The 18540-nt window shown below is 35.6% G+C and overlaps 1 protein-coding gene across 1 annotated transcript in view; it reads right to left on the bottom strand.

The window, feature by feature from the left end:
- LOC104494678 (dynein heavy chain 8, axonemal-like) overlaps nt 1–18540 on the bottom strand; it is a gene marked incomplete at both ends in the record, with an annotated part of 64347 nt that overhangs the window by 32923 nt on the left and 12884 nt on the right. The window contains 11 exons of the mRNA XM_010137542.1: nt 1669–1809; nt 1890–2131; nt 3436–3682; nt 7306–7467; nt 8074–8208; nt 9001–9108; nt 9206–9292; nt 11152–11339; nt 13268–13446; nt 15206–15378; nt 16397–16621. Coding sequence (XP_010135844.1) covers nt 1669–1809; nt 1890–2131; nt 3436–3682; nt 7306–7467; nt 8074–8208; nt 9001–9108; nt 9206–9292; nt 11152–11339; nt 13268–13446; nt 15206–15378; nt 16397–16621 — 1887 coding nt within the window. The remainder of the gene's footprint in view (nt 1–1668; nt 1810–1889; nt 2132–3435; nt 3683–7305; nt 7468–8073; nt 8209–9000; nt 9109–9205; nt 9293–11151; nt 11340–13267; nt 13447–15205; nt 15379–16396; nt 16622–18540) is intronic.

Consider the following 18540-nt stretch of genomic DNA (forward strand, 5'->3'; position numbering starts at 1 on the left):
TCCTTATTACTCTGAATAATTTAGTATCATCAGTAAACTTCTTCACCTAAAATTTTTCCAAATTGTTTATGAACATTTTGAACAGCATTGCTACCTCAGGAAAGGTACCTCAGGACCAATGGTAACCTCTACTCTTCCTCATACTCCAATCGCACATTTCCAATCTTCTAATCAGTTATTTATCTAGAAATGAACCTCTTTTTTTCTGTTATGACTGCTTAGCTTCCAGGTACATCCCTGGTAACACCCTTGTTCCTTCATGCAGGCCATATCAATGAGATCTCCTTTAGCTACAAGTTTGTTCACTTTTCCAATAGGCTTGTAAGGCAAGACAACCCTACACAAAAACTGCGTGCAATCTTCGAGGATAAATTGTATTTGTCTACCTAATGAGGTGGGCCAGAGGATGGTAAACCATCAGAAAGTCAGTGGAAATTACAAGAAGGAAAGCAAAGGTGAGATCACTTTTTATATAAAAACTTTACAAAGCTGTTGTAGATTGAAAAAAAGCTTAATTGTGAATGCTAACAAATGCCAGATAATTGGGCATATGTGCATGTGTGGGAGAGCATCCGAAACTGAACTTCGGAACTCAAATACAAGTCTGCTATTTGCTAGTTGCAACAGGTTTGAGATGGTTGTGATTTTTGAAACCACCTAAACTAAACAGACGTAGCACATTCTGAATCCCACAATAAATAAGGAGACATAAGACAGAACCACCAATCAGGAGGCTGATAAGGTATAGTGCTTCTGCACATGGATTCTATAGCTATACTAATTCCATTTGATACTGCAGAGTTAATCTTTGTAGCATTTAGTGTGGCTATTAATTTGCAGCAAAATACTTCAAACTGTTAAAAATCTGAACCTAAATCCCTAATGAACAGTAAAGAGATATTGGGTGCAAACCAACCAGTTTAATATTAAATTAAAGTGTTCTCTAAAATATTATCTTAGCACCTCTTACTCAGAGGTGCTACTGAATTTGCTATGGAAGTGTCAACATAAAACTGAGATTACATGAACAAATGGAAATTCTGGAGACTTAGAATCTGCAGACAACAGCCTCAAACAAATCAGCTGGAGACATGCAGAATAGGACGACAGTCTTGCAAATTATGCCAAACACTTAATTTTCTTATCAATATGTCACTGATAAAGTTCGGACTCCACTCAAGGTCGATTTCCAGTTGGTAGGAACAGGCAAAAATTGCTACATTGACCTTAGATGAGCTGACTGACAGAATCACAGCTATTACATCTGGAGATAAAAAGATAATTAGAATTATTCTTCACTCTCTCTGCTGACACAACCAGTAGGGTTAGACTGACCCTTGCTACAATTTGTTTGATATTAAAAGAACTGGAAAAAAGCCACTGTTTCATTAAACACGTGCTTCTGAAAACTTCCTGAAGCCTGCGAATTCCAGCCAACAGAAGAGTAGCCTACATAGGAAGCAACCGAGAAAAGCAAAATCTTCTTCTGCATGCCTCTAACAGTTCCTCTTATATTGCCTAAGAAACAATTACCGAGTTTGAGATTTTCTTTGTGAGGAAACAATCTTTTCAAATGAAATTTGAACGCTATCAAATGTTCTCTTTGCTATGTCTGCATGCTTGCTATAGTCAGTCCATTCATACAGCCTTCCACAGTGGATGTTTTACCTGCATGATGTAGTTACATTCCAGAAGCTCCATTTTAGGGTTAAGGTTTTGTTTCATGTATGTATATGCTGGTTCAAAGATGCTATCATACAAACTTTGCAAAACTTCAGCTTCTTGAGAAGAATGTTTTTTCAGCCATGCCTGAAAAACATCCAAAATATTTTGCTGTATAAACTGTACAGCAAGGTAAAGTTAGGAGTAGCTAGCAGTGGTAGTCTTACTTGCAATATTGGTCTCCAGCTGAGCACAGAAGAACTGATGTAGACCATACCCATTCGAGAAACTGTTGCTGGAGAAGCATTGTCAATGTTGTGGACCTCAAATAACAGTTTACATGTAGGAGACATAGGAATTCGATCTCCATTTGCTAGAGTGAGGGTCTTGTTATCATCCAAAACTGAATTTAGATTCTCAATCCAGATTGCATCTACAGGACCATCTAAAACCAGAAACACATTTTCACCTGGAAAATTGATCAGAAGATACATAGTTCATATGACCATGCTGAAAGAGCAAGAAAATAAGTTTACAAAAGATGGTCTAGAACTTAAATAATGTATAAATATGTATGCTATTCGTTGTAATTTCTGCCATCTCCATGATTGCTCATTGTTATATAAATTGCATACTTATTTAAGGAATTATTTTTGAAAAAAAGTAATAGCAAATGAGGGCAAAGGAGATCTCTATAATGTTGAACATCTGTGTTGACACTGCGCCACTCTCTCCCTCCTCCTCTTCAACAAGACAAAGGAAGAAAATAAGGTGAAAATGCTTGTGGATTGAGACAAAGACAAGGAGATCACGTTATTAACTACTGTCATAGGTGAAACAGACTTGACTTGGGAAAAATTAATTTATTGCAAATTAATATAGACTTGGATGATGACAAAAAAAGATAACCGCCCCCCAAATATCTTTCCCCCACCCCCTTTTCTTTCTCCACACTCAACTTCTTCTTTCCCAAACTAATGGAACTCTTCCTCCTTCCCGCCCCTGCCCTCCATTCTTGAGCTGAATGGGGAGATGAGGAATTTAGCATTTTGTAGCTAAAATAAGTGTTCTTTGGGCAACTAAACAAAAGACACTGAATATTCCCAGATCCTGTTTAAGTCAATGGAAACTATAATCACTCATCGGTTCAAAAAACCTAGTTGTTTTTCTTTTATTTTAAAACACGTAGATGAAAGTGCCTGAATTTTGGCAACCAAATTTTAAAGTTCTGACTTTGTTTTGAATGCGGAATATTTCCGATAGAGAAAATATAGATATTTCCAATATAGAAAAGTCAAAATTCTTTTAAAAACATCCTACTTCAAGGAAGGTTTTCTAGAAGAATTCCCTTTCTTTAATATACATATTTTTATTTTTTCAGATACAAGTGAATCACTGTGAAAAGGAATTACAGTATTCCAATCCTAAAATACTGAAATATAAATATGGGTAATCAACATATGTAAAACCAAGAGAAGAAAACATTTTAAAGATAGTGCAATTTGTAAAGTAAATCTGGATTATAATTTATCAGCTTCCAAATAACGTATTTGCACTTTAGAACCAAAGTGACAAACAATTTTTAAATGCAGATATACCACTGAAATAAGGAATTTTAAAACCGTTGCACCTTCTTGAGAAATGAACTGTAACCTCATTTATGTTCTCGTAGTCTTTCGAGAAGGAACTTCACATCTGCAAACCCAACATGCTTTTTTCAACATGTCATTCAAAAGGTATTTTTATGATACCACATACAAAGTATTTACACACCCTTTTTAGCTTTCAGTGTTTTCCTCCACAGTGTAGAAAAGATTCCATCTGTCCAATCATTAGTAGCAGCGTCTAGTTTTCCAAACATTTGAGGAGCAGTAATAGCTTTGGGGTTCATACGCATTTCTCTATGAGGTTTGCCACATTCTGTCAGTGCTCTCATTAATATAGTTATGACCATTGTTTTTCCAGATCCACTAGGTCCAAGTATCATCAACCCATGACGTACTAGATAAGTTTCATACAGCTATTAAAAAAAAAAAATTACAGAAATATATGCTTTTGGAAGATTTTTGCTTGCATTTAATACATACAATAGTCAAAGATTATAAATGTACTAGACATCCAAATTACATGCTCGGAATTGAAATCAGCATGTATTTGCTGATTTTTGGTGTTTTCTGGAATAGTACATACCTTCATATCCTGATCTTTAAGCACCAAGCAAGTTTACTATAAACAGTTTACCTAACTCTATCTTGCCTAAACTTTTCAAAGCAAATTAAAACCAGACTTTAAAGAGGATTTTCTGTATTACTCAGAAGGAAAAATGAGTAGTAGCAAACATTAATGCAACAGAAGAATGACTAATCCCTACAGTGCTCATATATGAAATAAGCGCAGGGGCCACACTTCCTCCAGGATTGCAGATAGGTTTAGGTTCAGGAGAGCTCTTTATTGAATTTTCTGTTTTTCTTTTAATATTAGCTTTGGGCTTGCTATGGAAGTAGCAGGGTCTGCCTACACGAGCATCTCCTTTTGGAGCAACTGAAAGGAACAAAAAAGTGGTAGTCCTCATGGATGACAGCACCTTGTCAGAAGAAGCATATATAGCTGCTTCCTCTGCAAGCAGAATAAAGGCTTGTGTCAGGCCAGGAGGAAGATATACAGGCACCATAAATCTAACCTAAGATCAAGTACACCACGAACCTGACAATTTCAAACTTCTTATTCCCTATGAAAGACGGAATTTGTTAAAGCACAAGCAATCTTTCTATGAGCAGCTTGTCAACCAGAAATACTAAGCTGTGAATAACACAGCGAACGTGACATTACGCAGGATGGTCAAAAGTGTTTTCTTCCATGCAAAAATACTGCTGGTCATCAGTGTGAAACCGTCTGAAGGACAATATGGATTCAGCCTGCAGAGTGTGGAGCAAAACCTTCTGTAAATTAGGTGGAGTTTGAAAAGAGCCTTTGGTTTGATAACAGAGACATCATTAGTTGCTGTGAAGTAACGTAAGGGAGAACGTTGCACTTTATAGAATACAGTAATGCATTGTCTCTTTTGCTCTCACTAAACAAATCACATGGCAGGTCTGGTTTTTAAGTTACACAGCTTGGAAATTTTCAGAAATCTGCTAATAAGCATGGAAGTCAGAATGTCTTTCTTGGTTTACATCTAGTTTCTTTTCAGACACTTCGTAAGAGTCAATGATGTAGTTTCTAATTTAAGATTGTACAGCCAACGAACGAACCTAGCACTTCAAGGCATGTAATTGGACAAAGTCTCTTCTGAGGTTGCACTTCAAGAAGATGCAAACATATTTCTATGGAGTAAAATGTTTTTAAGTGGCAGTTGTAGCTATACTTTTGGCTTGGCAACCAGCAAAATTTCAAATCAATGCTTCTAGAGCAATATAGTTTTCAGCCACCAGAAATTATAAAGCTTATCAGTCTTATCCATTAACAGAGTTTAATAATTATCCAAAAAGTAGGGATAAGTACAATAATTACAAGACAGCATAATTCTTTGGCTAACAAGATTTACAAAGCAAAATACAATTTCATCAATTAATGGAATTAAAAAGAAATATATAATAAATTTCACTAATTAATGCTACAAGCTCAATCTCAATGATAATAAAGTAAAGCTGTTCACTGCTTAAAACATCATATTTCAAGGAAAAGTGTTCACACATTGTTGCATGCATGCAGAAAAAACCCAAAGAATCGGAGAACACAGGAAATGGACAAAGCCATAATGTTTAAAAACATCATTATCATCAATAATTAAAGTGTGTTCTCAAAAAAGAGTGGAACAAAAAGACAGAAGAGCAACAATGCTCAAGTTACCTTACTAGCTTGACAATCTATAATTGTCCAGTGATTGTCTAATTATTTATTTCTTGAATTGTTAGTCTCCTGCATTTGTTATGTTCACTCTTTAAAGGATGTGTATACGGAAGTGTGTTGGCATAAAGATCATCAGAACATGAGTTAACAGTCTTTAATGATAAATTGAAAGTTAGTTTCAGGCCTGATTGCATATCAGAAATACAAGTGCCAGCCATTTAAATGTTACGTTGGAGTACAGGTCCAAAAATTCATTTAAGCACCTTTTTTCCTTCATGTTAAATAACTACATATTTATTAATCAACAACATGTCATAAAGATTATCCCACAATAAACACAAATTTCCATAATCCAAAATTACAGTTTAATCATTAGTTAACTAAAGATAATTTCTTTAGAAATATTCTGAAGTCAAAATAATTTCTTGCAGCACCTTAACCGTTTTCTTTCTTTTGCTTTTTAGTCAGAACACACTTTGGGTCTAATAGTTTGCAACAGAAGGGAAACAAAACATCCTACGTTTCTGGCAAGCTGTCGGTGCACAGGGTCTATATTCCGTGCCAAGAACCAAAAGTTTTTCTTGTCAAAACTAACCACCTTCTTGTTTTATGTAAACACTGTTTGTAACAACTTTTTGCTACACAGTCTCTCACTTAGATTCTATGTGTTTTCTTACTAAGCTTTACTAAAACTTCGGCATGCAGGTAACAGAAGGATACATATTCCCCTCAGGTGGCTAATGCACTTCAGAAGGATGCTGGCTTTGAACACTACAGGTACAAACTGACTCTAGCTGGGCTCATTCACATCCTTTGTAGTATAGAAAACCTCTAAATCTTAAAGCTTTAACCACAGAATCACAGAATCATCTGGTTGGAAGATGCCTTTAAGATCATGGAGTGCATCCATTCACCCTGCACTGCCAGGGTCCCTAATCCATGTCCCTTAGCATCAATCTTCCAATCTTTCAATCACATATGTCCTTGAGAGAAACAATTCCCTTTGTGTGATACTGCTATTCCTGTTCCTGAAACTATTTTTGATTCTTTCATTTTATAGTACCTACGTGCATGTTCACACACATGCTTAATATTGGAAACCCTTCACCTTGTGGCAGGTTTCCATGAGCTTGTGATAGCCCAGGCTGACATACATGCTCTATACATCCTTACCTGTAACAGGTAAGCTGCATGACTATCCAGCTTCTATATAGGTTCTCAAAACTTATGAGAGAAAAACCTTTATTTATCACAATATCTGCTCAAACTCATCGTGAAGACTGTTCTTCATTACAGAAACATATTTAAGTCAGAAATACATACCTCCTACATTTTTCTTTGCCCTTTTAAAGGTCTTTTAGCTCTCTTGTCCTACTTAGCAGGAGTTGTGCCCTAGCTATGTTATGTCTCACTCTTTATTTACTGCTTTGGCCTTCAAAATGCCTCCCAATGCTTCTTATGCCCTACTGTCCCAACTTTAGTTTGAGAAATTCATGTTAGAGACCCATGTAGATGCATTGCTGCTTTATTCAGATAACTTAGATGCACTACCATACCTGGGAGAGGCTGGGTTAATAGCATGCTTTGAGGTATTTTTTTACTACTTCCCGATAATTTAAAGAAATAAAAACGTAAGTCACTTAGATTGGTCTTCCTTAGTGTGGTGTACACACGGCCGTCAGTTTTTCCCATATTAGAAGCAAAGGTCCTTGAATGAGACAGTCTTTTAACTACTAACATGGTACTCTGACACCTGTTTGTTAAAAAAGTTTTGGGGAAAAAAAAAAGTTTTACCTGAACAAGCTTAAGATTCCACGGTGGATGGTTAATCAATCCTGCCTCTTCAACCTGGTTAGCTACTGCAGCCTGAAGGTCACCATAGGTACTGCTGTCCAGCTGTAATCCCGGAAAGAGATCATCGATAAGACTGAGAAACAAAGGCTCATCTTCAGCTATCTGAAACGGCAACAACAACAACAACAAGTTATTAAGCATGAGCATTTAAAGCATGGTTATCCAGAGATTTTTCTGGAACCAAAATTAATCTCTGTTTTAACATAATAAGCTGTAAGAACATATTTTCTAAATATAGGTGCTTAGGTTCATAAATATAGCCAGCCAACAGGACAGCTCAGGACAAAAATAGCACTTTGAAAACGTCATCCATATGCTATGTGAGAAATAAATTCAAAATTTGAAGAAATTTCCCACTGAGTAGACTCTGGAATCTCTTTGTAAATTTGATTTGTAAAACACTTGCAGCATATATTAGAAAGAATATCTTATGTGGAAATAAATCTTTTAAATCTAACTTAGTGGATACTCAAATTATTCAATTTAGTTATGGCACAGTAGACAGTCTGTACACAATTCAGTCCATAAAATGTCACCCCCACAGCTAAGCCACTATTAACCTATTTAAACCTTTGCACCCCAAGCGCTCTTTAATGATAACATGATGATTATAATTTTTCAATTTTTAAAGAATCTCCTACAAAATTCCGTGAAATATCTACTAGACTTGCCTCTACATGGTGCTAAAATATTAAATTATATTCTTACCAGCTTGGAAAGATTCATATCTCTTAGCCCTCTCATAACAATACTCAATTCGCTTTCATTCGGCCTGGCCCTCTTTTGAGTTCCAAGGGTCCTCAGCACTGAAAGGATATTCCTCAGACCAAAGTCATAATGGACCTAGAGATCGGAAAAAGGCTTATGCATCAGTAACAAGTTCTGTAGCTTCATTCCATCAGCATATCAAAACTTCCTTGCATATTGTATAATATGGTTGCCCTGCCTGGAAAAGGTAGCTAAAATAGGAATTCTTGCTGTTGTTTCGGAATAATTCTATTCAAATAAGTGAAGGATAGCAAGGTTATTTTCAGGAAAGGGCTGACGGGTGTCAGGGGTGGGGGAGGTTGTAAGGTTTTTCTTTTCTAATTGAAATTCAATTGACTTCAGCATTTCTAATGCCACATAGCAATACTTTGTAGCTCTGTATAGCAGGGTCCTAAAAAACAATATATAGGTCCATTCCAGACTGTGTCTTTCCAACCAAGGCAGCTTAAAGTCAAGACTTCAGATCAAAGCGGTGCTCTGGGGAGAAGGGCAACTTAAATAAAATGAGACATTCCTCCGTGGTTTCCAATTTCCAACTCCTTTCTTTAGCATTAGATAATTCTTACAGAAAACTGACATCACCACGTTAATTTTTACCTGGCTGCCATGTTTAGGTAGAGAACATCATGCATTTGCATATATAAACTATCATTTTTTACAAGTGTAGTTACAAATGTAACTACATATACATGAATTAATGGTTATTTCCTAAAAACTTTGATAAAGCTATTTGTCTGAATTATATTGAAATTATTTCACTATTTTGTAAAAAGCGTAACAGTGATGCTTCAAAAACATTCCGCAAAAAACAAAACCCAAGGGCTTGTATTGTGGAAATCTGAAGAGGAAGGGAACACATAACACTACCTGCTTAGTGAGCTGCTCCTCACAAAGTTTGTACAGAACAAAGAATTTCTGAGACAAGATCACATTATCAATAAATCCATAACTTGCAAGCTTAACTCTTATAATTATCTGAAATACAATTTTTTTCAGAAATTCCATTAGTTTTTCTGAAGATGGGTAAGCAAAGTAAAATACAATTTTTCTTCCGCCTCAGTCAGTAATCTACCTGTCTATCTGGAATCATCATTGCAACAGTTCTAAACTGAATTTTGAGATTTTCTGGTAGTTCTTGGCGTCCAGCATATCCAGGATTCTATGTGAGAAAACATACTGCATTATTTTTACAACAGCCAAAGTAACAGCTGTTTCATTGTTAAATTAACGCATAAATACCCTGATATGTTCAGAGGTAGAACCCTTGTCTACTAATGATTAAAATGTGAAGAAAAAACTTCAGCCATAACTAAGAACTTAATAACCCACACCGTAATTGCCAGAGTAATAACTGAATTTCTTTATCATAACAAGCCAGTAATCAGAATTTCATGCAATGCAACCTGGTTGGTTTATTTCTTCTAATGTATTCCCAGAGCAAATAAATTTTCATTGCCATTTTGTAAAAAGATAGAGGTTTTGCAACATATTCCAAATTCAGTGTCTATCAAGAATCAATAAAAATAATAAAAAAAAAAGGATAACAAGCAGTCTACAGTGCAGAAATATTAGGATGCTCTCTATTTCTTGTGCCTAAAAGGTTAGCCTTAAAATACAGAATCTCACTGAATGTTTAATAGTTTGTGAGTGAATTCCATCTGCTGAAGTAAGAATCACAAAAGAAATTGTAATTCTGTTTTAGTGACAGAAGTGATTTTAATAATGGCTCAAAAATACAGAGAATATTTTGTAATGACACAGCAAAAATTACACAGTCAGGAAAATTAAAATGTGAAAACTTAAAAAAAATTATATAAAAGAAAAAGAAAGTTTGACTCATAAAAGATTTCTGGAAACTTGGAGGAAGTTTTACTAATAAAAGAATGGAAACCTGAGGAATAACTATGACATCAAATAGAAAGAAAGAAATTAGAAGCAGTCAAAAGATATTTATGACCTCTCCAGTTATTAACCTGCACTAAAACATGCAGATGAAGATGAAGATTTTAATTTCCCATGAAGGAATTCTATTGCCATCTGTCCTGGCATTAGGAAACACGCCCTATAAAATTCCCTGTCTGTGAGATTACAGGAATTAGTGCTACGAAGCCTCAGGAATCCTACAGAAACAAGAGAGCATACTGTGAAAGTTTATATCCTAAACCCAGGAGTCTGTGGTTTTCCCTTGGGTAGTGGTTGGTAACTGGCATAAATTTCATCGTACTGCCTTGCGTATCTTTTTTGTGCATCTTATCCGTTCAGTTGTGGGATCTAACTTTGCTCCATGCTGCAAGACTTTTTCACAAGTAGTCATCCTAAGAGAGGGAACACTGCATCTCCAATACCACACATAAAACGTTCTGGTATAAGAAGCGCAGTTCTGTCACAACGCTCACACTGGTTCCAGGACTGACACACAGATCGGAATGGGCCCCTTTGCCACAGAAGGCCAAAACTGGACACCCAGCATTGTATTGACCAGTTTAGACACATCCTGTATCAACAGAGGAAAGGATCGGATGGTTTGTTGCACAGGTTTTCAACAGATCTGTTGTTACCACAGTACGAGGAGGGTGGTTTATTCCAGAGTCATCATGCTTGTCTTCTGTAAACCAGCTTGAAGAATACTTTTTACGTATCTATGTAAAGTACCCATCAGACAAGAGGTATGTCCTTTCCTCTCTCTATTGCTTTAAGCGAATGTTCTGTAAAGCATTTCAAGCTAAGGTAGTAAAGCACCTTAGTGTTTCAGTCCTCCCAGTGAGCACAGAGTATTCTGGAAAATTGGCCAAACTCTTAGTCTACTTAATGAATTGCAATACAGTAATAAAGGGACAAATGTATGAATCTTTTCCATAATCTTGAAGTAAAAATGAAGTCATATAATCCATGAAAAATCAGATTATTCATGTGTTCCAGTAGTTTAGTCTGATTCTTTGGCAATATTTTCACCTTGCCATTTAATTAACTTGTATATAGTATAATTCGTCACTTCTCTGAAATTATTACTATATTTACCATTGTTAGGAAAATGCCAAACTCTGGATTTAAATCTACACAGTCTCCATCAGAAAAAATGAACTGCTTTTTTCTTTCTTTTCTTGCTGTTAAAATGATAGAGATTTGCTGTGCTGCTACTGACAAGACAGGCAACTCAATTCGGTTGAATTCATCAAAACATCCCCAAGATCCAGACTGTGCAAGACCTAAAAAAAGGACAGAAAAATTTATTATCTGTTGTTCTTCATGTATATTTGATATATGTGAACTAGACGAGTATTCCTTCAAATAATTAAATAAAATGAGCTTTATTTATTGTCCTGTGGCCAAGGCCTATCTTCCTGCAATCCACCTGACTACTTCCATATCAATCTGAATTAATACTATTTGATTATACGAAATTCTTAAAAGTGAATCAAAATCAGGGGAAAAAAAAATCTTATGGTATCTTGGATCATTTGGCAGATCTTCTGTCCAGATCTTGCTGTAAACGTAGTCTTGTTCGTAAAGCGGCAATTCAGTTATTTGCAAAAAGCTGTGTAGTTAAATAAAACAAAAAAAGTGAGACTAGCCCTAAATGTTACAACAAAAAAAATTCCAAGTTCTTCAATTTCATTTTGGTCTTCCAGCCTTCACAATGCTTTTAAATTACTTTTTACCTTCCTCTTATAAATCATAAAGGTTAAAATAAAAAATTGAAATTATTTTTGCACTAACTAGGAGTTTAAATAAAATTGTAAATCTTACAAGACTGAAAATAATAATCGTAGGGCATATATCTCTATGCATAAGCATTATCATTTGAAGTACACACTAAACTACAAGTTTTTCATGTAATAGTATAGGAAAATAACAACGTGCATAGTGTGGACACTGTGTGAACTTGTCTATGAAAGAAAGAGAGGAAGACAGAGAAAGAAAATGAAATGGAAAGAGAAATCTAGAAGAACTATATTAAATAACAATAATATTTTCATAAAGGATTAATTTCACAGTTGCCTATTTTGGAAAAGTAATGTACTTAGTAGCAACTAAAAGAATTATTCCTACAGCAATGTTTTTTGAGAAAATTTGAAAAGGCATTTTTTCTCAAATTATATTAAACTAGCAGTAGGCAGTAGTTTTATCTTTCATGTATTCTGAAAAATAGCCACATAAAAGTGAAAAACTTATCAAATTCATTCCGGGTATACTCTTGTTGCACAGTTAAGGCTAAATCACTTTAAATAGATTCTGTCATGTTCTCAAAGACTTTTTAAAATTTGAGTATCCTGACTTTCAAAAGATCGATGTGTTTATAAACCCACAACTTTAGGCACTTCTACACCACAATTATTTGCTTGCTAAAAAAGAAAATAAATTATTAGTTTCACCCCTTGCTCCTCAGTACATACATTACCATAACTTTGAAAAATGAGCTGACTGAAACCTCAAGACTTTCAAGTCCTTTATGTGGAACAGAAGAACTCCGTGCAGCAGCACAGACTCAGTGCTGACTGCCTACAAAGCAGTTTCGCAGCAAGTGATCTGGCGTCCTGCTTTACAACTAGTTGGACGTGAATCAGAATTATGCCCTTGTAGCAAAGGAAGCCAGATGCATGCTGGGCAAGAGTGTAGCCAGCAGGTCAAGGAAAATCATTGTTTGCCTCTACCCTGCATTTGTGAGATGGCAGGTGGAGTACTGTGTTCAGCTTGGGGCTTGCTAGGAGAGGAGAGATATTGGTATACTTGCAGGAGTCCAGCAGATGGCTGCCATGATGGTCAGTGGCTGGAGTGCAAGAAGCAGAGGGAGAGGCTGAGAGAACATGATTTGTTGAGCCTGAAGAGAAAGCTAAGAGGAGAACCTATGGCTGTTCATAAGCTAATAGGAGGCATTGGGAAGTGGGAACCAGGCTCTTCTCAGAGGTGTAGTGGAAGAAGAGGAGACAATGGACACGTTTCAATGTGGGAAATTCCAAGTCAGTGGAAGTTTTTTTTAAAAAAATGTTACCATGAGGATGGTCAAGCACTTGCGGAATGTGTATCCCTGGAGATACTCAAAACACGACATGAACATGGTCCTGAGCACCTGCTCTAAATGCACCTGCTAAATGACCTGTGGAGTTCCCTCCTATTCTACACGAAGAACTCTTACCTTTGAAAATCCTACCCAAACCTCGGAAGTCCATTTGATCCGAACAGTTAAAGACTACTACGTATTTTCCCAGAGCCTTTCCCATGTCTTTCGTTGTTTCTGTTTTACCAGTTCCAGCTGGTCCTGCTGGAGCTCCTCCCATGTTCATTCCCAAAGCTTGTGCTAAAGTTATATAGCACCTATAAATGTTAATTCATATTAATTCATTAAATCACACGAAAGGTATAAGCATATATATATAACAATGAGTTATGTGAGAGATTCTAGAGCTGCTATGTTGAAATATTCTTCATAAAGCAGTTCCATTGATTTCTGTGAGCGCAGAAAGTTCAGAGTGGTAAAAGTCAAAATACGGCATTTAAACATTACTTATAAAATAAAAAGAAAGTAACTGGGGTTAATCTAGTTTGTTACAAACTGTGAATATTAATTAGATGAGCTAAAAAATTAATACACACCACACAGAGGAATTTAGTTGTCATTAATTCTTTTAGTAGCTATAAAGAGCAGATTCTGCTGTGGAATTCTGCAACCTCATCAAATTCTGCCATATCTCAACCTGTATACATTTCACTAGGTTAGTTTTGTCTACATCTTCATGTATGAAAGAATTCCACAATACAGTTTAAGAGTTTTTACAATTCTAAAAAAACCCCTAACCTTTAACCCTTTTTTTTTTTCTTTAAATCTTAAAAAGTTTAGACTGCTGTTTTCCTTGCGTGTGAGTCTTAACTACTGTTTATATTGATGGTAAGGTATGGAAGAGTAATACTAAAGGAATAAAACAACAAAGTTCTTTAACAAATGTTGGAGTATCTTCACTGTCAAATCAACTCAATATACCCTGAATGCATTTCTAACTAACTAAAGTATTTGTGGTTTTAATCCATAACTGAAGAGCTTAATAACTAATTAGTTCCTACAGTTCAGCTTGAATCACTATAATATATTAAGCCAAACTTGGTCTGCAGAGGCCTTGATATTTTCTAACCGATAAGAAACTTTAAAGTGATGTAAAGGTTTTATTTCTATAGCTCTATTGGGGTCAAGGCAAATTTGGGGGTAGAATTTATCATTTTGCATGAAAAATACTTGATTGTTGAGGACAGCTCACTGCAGAAATATAGTGAACTTTCCATACCGTCAAAATAGCAGTTCTACCTCTTCTGGAGAAGTAAAGTTGTTCAAAAAGACATATAATCCGTACAGGTAGCAAAGTAAATTATTGTAGGTTGAAAGTTATTTTTGGTTTGTGAGGGGATCTTTTTGCATGTGAAGGATCTTTTGGCTTTATTTTCTCATTTGGTCAAAAGTAACATCTCAAGAAAGGAATAAATGGAGGAAGAATTTTGACAAGAAAAGAAGCTGAGAAATTCCCAAGAGGAAAAAAGAAAAATAGTTCTCATTGTTAAGCTACATTTGAAAAGAAATTAATGGTCGTTTGCTTGCTTGGCTACAGAAGAATGGCAGGTCAGTGCATACAGCTGGGAATTTGTCAGCATCTGGATTCTTACAGACAAATCAAAACTGTTTCCCAGTACTAATAAGGTAACACTGACTGGTTATCTTAGACTTCCGAAGACTGGTAGGCATGAAGTATTACAGCGTTTGAAATATTTTTCCTGATTTTTTCTTCAGTATAGAAACACCGCTAGGCTATACACTACTATATAACCTTAAAACAATTCATTTCTGTTACTAAATGGGTTTTTTTAGACTGGGCAGTGATAAAACTTCCTAGGAATTACTAAGTGTACTAAATTAGTGAGACTCTTTTACCTTTTCTGAAAGAGAATGATTAAGAAAATGTCTGAGAAGATTTTCATGAATGACCTAGCCCACGCAGGACTTAATTCAGAATGCACCATTTTGAAGAGATATGTTAAATAAACTCTCTCTATATTAAAAGTATTCATTATATATAATTGTTTTTCTAACCTGTCTGTAAGAGGTGTTATAACTAGACGATCAGTGCAACCCAGAAATTCATTTTGGTAAATAAAATCAACATCCGTAATGGATATCAAGACTTGGTCGAAATCTTCTTTAAAGTAGAATCTAGACTGCTTTAACCATTCAAAATCAGTTGGTGATTTGATGTGCAATTTTACCTTAAAAGAAATAAATGTATATGTTATAACTGAGCATCCACATATATTGTCTTTGGTAACTGTGATAAAATGCTTATTTGTATGAGAATGAGTGATTACTCAGGTTAAAGTTCCTTTGTAAATAAACTGAAATGTATATAAACATCACATAATATGTTCAGATGTATGCTAAACTGATATTAAAAAATGTCCTGATACTTAATCTGATCATCACAACATCCACATTAATCAAATAAATCTTAAATTGCTAGTGCAGCTCACTGTCCGAGTGAAATTACCAAACAACACACTGCTAAATCCACTAAACGCATCGGAACAAAGGACACGACGAAGGAAGGACCTGACTGAGGCATGGAAGAAAAATTGTGTAGAATCTGTAAGTTTGTGTCATCAGCAGTAAAAAATATGTGAGAGGTGTAGTGTTGAGGGATGGCATTTCTCAAAGAATAAAAGAATGTAAACAATTTAATACAGTCTAAAAAGTTCAAATAGAGGACTGGCATTATCTGCTGATTTTAGTAGGGTTTTTTGTTTGTTTGTCTTTTATGTATTCTCCTTAGGAACCAGGAAGAGAATCCAAATAACCTGCTCTCCAGAAGAGTAGGAGAAACAGAAGGAAGAATCTAGAGATACAGAAGATGTTGCTATCAATGCGGTAACTCTAGAATGGGTGGAGCTAAAGTGCAGCCTAGTGCCAGCTCCTGAGATTCTGTAACAAGACATAAGGAAATTATCTACGATAATAAAACTATAACATCCTCGGAAGACTCAATTTTTTTAGTTATGCAAGTAAGAGTAATACAACCGTGAAAAAATTTGGAGTAAATATTTAGATGACAGAACTGATGGATTTTATTCTAGTCTAAGCAAAAATGTACTCTTTTTACTACAGTGAGATTATTGACATCGATACAAACTACAAACACATGCATACACATATACCTGTAGATGCCACATAAGAAAAACTATTATGACAGAAAATATAATTAATTATCAGAAATAAAAATCTATACTTTACCAAATCATCAAAAATATCACGCTGATGTACATGAATTGTAATAAGTGTTTCAAATTTCACTCTGTCAAACTTGGAAAGATCATGTGTGGTCTGGCTAATCAGCATATTCAGAATCTCCAGAAATCTCCCATTGGTTACTTGCATGATTTTTCTGTCCTCTTTAGCATTTCGTAGAGCTTCTTCTGAATCACGTGTCCACAGCATTTGAATTCCCAGTAGTCCAACCTATAAATTTAATACGTGAAAAAAATACAAAAGAATCACTTGTTGAGCACTAGTCTTATTATAGAAGCCTTAGATGTAATAGGAACAATAAATTATTGTGCAGAGTCCCAGATGATCGCTACATCCAGCATGATGCTATCTCACCAGCATACCTGGCCTAAGTTAATTGGCTCTGCTGTGGTACTGGAAACTCCGGAGGAAACACTTAGAAGTTTTTATGAAAATTTGTCACATACTGTGATACACACAAATAAAGGGTGACTGCAAGTTTCAGTTACTGGTGTACTGTTTGTGATACTGGTGTACTCCAGCATCACAAACATAAACAGGTCTTAAGCTGTGGGGAGAAGTCCTTCTGAAAAATTTCCCATTGCCAATTCATAGCTAAACAAACAACACTAAAAAAAAATATTTCTAACATGCTGTCATGACTAGAGTACAGCCTAGAGCACACTGAACAAGTTATTTTGCTTCCAAATAAATCTAGAGAGTTATAGGATGTTGCAGGTAAACCACAGTCTCAATATTCCTGATATTTTCAATATCACGAATACCTATGACAAAACGGGATAGATGAGAACTGCATCAATATCTTTTTTCGCCACATTTCTGCATTCGCAAAGCACCAAGACCTAAAAATTTGATTCAGCCATGCTTTCTACTTTTCTATGTCCCTATACCTGTAGTGAGTTCATAGTCACAGAGACTGTGTGGCAGGAAAATCTCTCCGTTTTAGAATTACCAGGCTATCATCGGTAGAGTCTAAAATTTATTTTAGAATGACAGATTCGTCAAAAAAAAAAAAATCTTTGGATGTGACTTTTTGATGCTATAACAGAAGCTTCTGAAATAGGAAAAAGCATTTTGAAGGAAATAAAATATTTCAAATATTTGTCAGTATTTTGCCCAAATTCTTCACTGTTCTGTAAAACAGCTTTTCTTTCTGTGTACTTTAAATTTCTTGAGCATTTTCATCTTCTCCCCCCACCCTCTTCTAACACAATTCTTTGAACATAGCACATTTGGACATGGGAAAGATCTTTGCAGATGGTAATAAAGCCACTTCAAAATGACTGACATGCAAACAAGACAGACAGTCCTTACCTGTTTAAAGTAGTAGAATTTTTAAAATAAATACTGCTGAGATAATACGTAATTGCATAATTACAGATTATTATCTGTATTTATGACAGCATACAGCTTTTAGATAGTTCTATTAAATATTTAAGTGAACTGATTTTTTTTAAAACTAGGAATGTATTCTAATATTTGCAGAATTTCTGTTAAAAAAATTACACCCAGCACTGTACTGACTAGCAAATTACAGCATGAGGATTTGTACAGAATGGGAAACAAATCATTGCTTATTAATGAAATTTATGAGTTTTATCACTAAGATGGAGGATTCTCTAGGCAAACTAGAATCAAGACAGGCTTCTACTAGGACTGCATCATCTTAGAGACTATGAGAATAATCTTGTAAATGATGAGATAAATAATCGTAATCATAGCTCTTGCAATCTTAAATTATTATTAACTTGAGCTCCTTATGACAATGTGACGCACTTAGTGGGTGAGGGAAGGGCTGTGGATGTGGACTATGAGGAAAATCTTGTAAATGATGAGATAAATAATCACAATCATAGCTCTTGCAATCTTAAATTATGAGACTTGATTAACTTGAGCTCCTTATGACAATGTGACACACTTAGTGGGGGAGGGAAGGGCTGTGGATGTTGTCTACCTGGACTTTAGTAAAGCTTTTGACGCTCTTTTCCAGAGCATTTTCCTGGAGAAACTGGCTGCTCATGGACTGGGGCCGGGTCCTGCACTTGGGGCACAACAACCCCCGGCAATGCTACAGGCTTGGGGAAGAGGGGCTGGGAGGTGGCCCGCAGAAAAAGAGCCCGGGGGGGTGG

The sequence above is a fragment of the Buceros rhinoceros genome, unplaced genomic scaffold (genome assembly GCF_000710305.1).
Source record: "Buceros rhinoceros silvestris isolate BGI_N320 unplaced genomic scaffold, ASM71030v1 scaffold9686, whole genome shotgun sequence".
Classification (NCBI taxonomy): Eukaryota; Metazoa; Chordata; class Aves; order Bucerotiformes; family Bucerotidae; genus Buceros; species Buceros rhinoceros.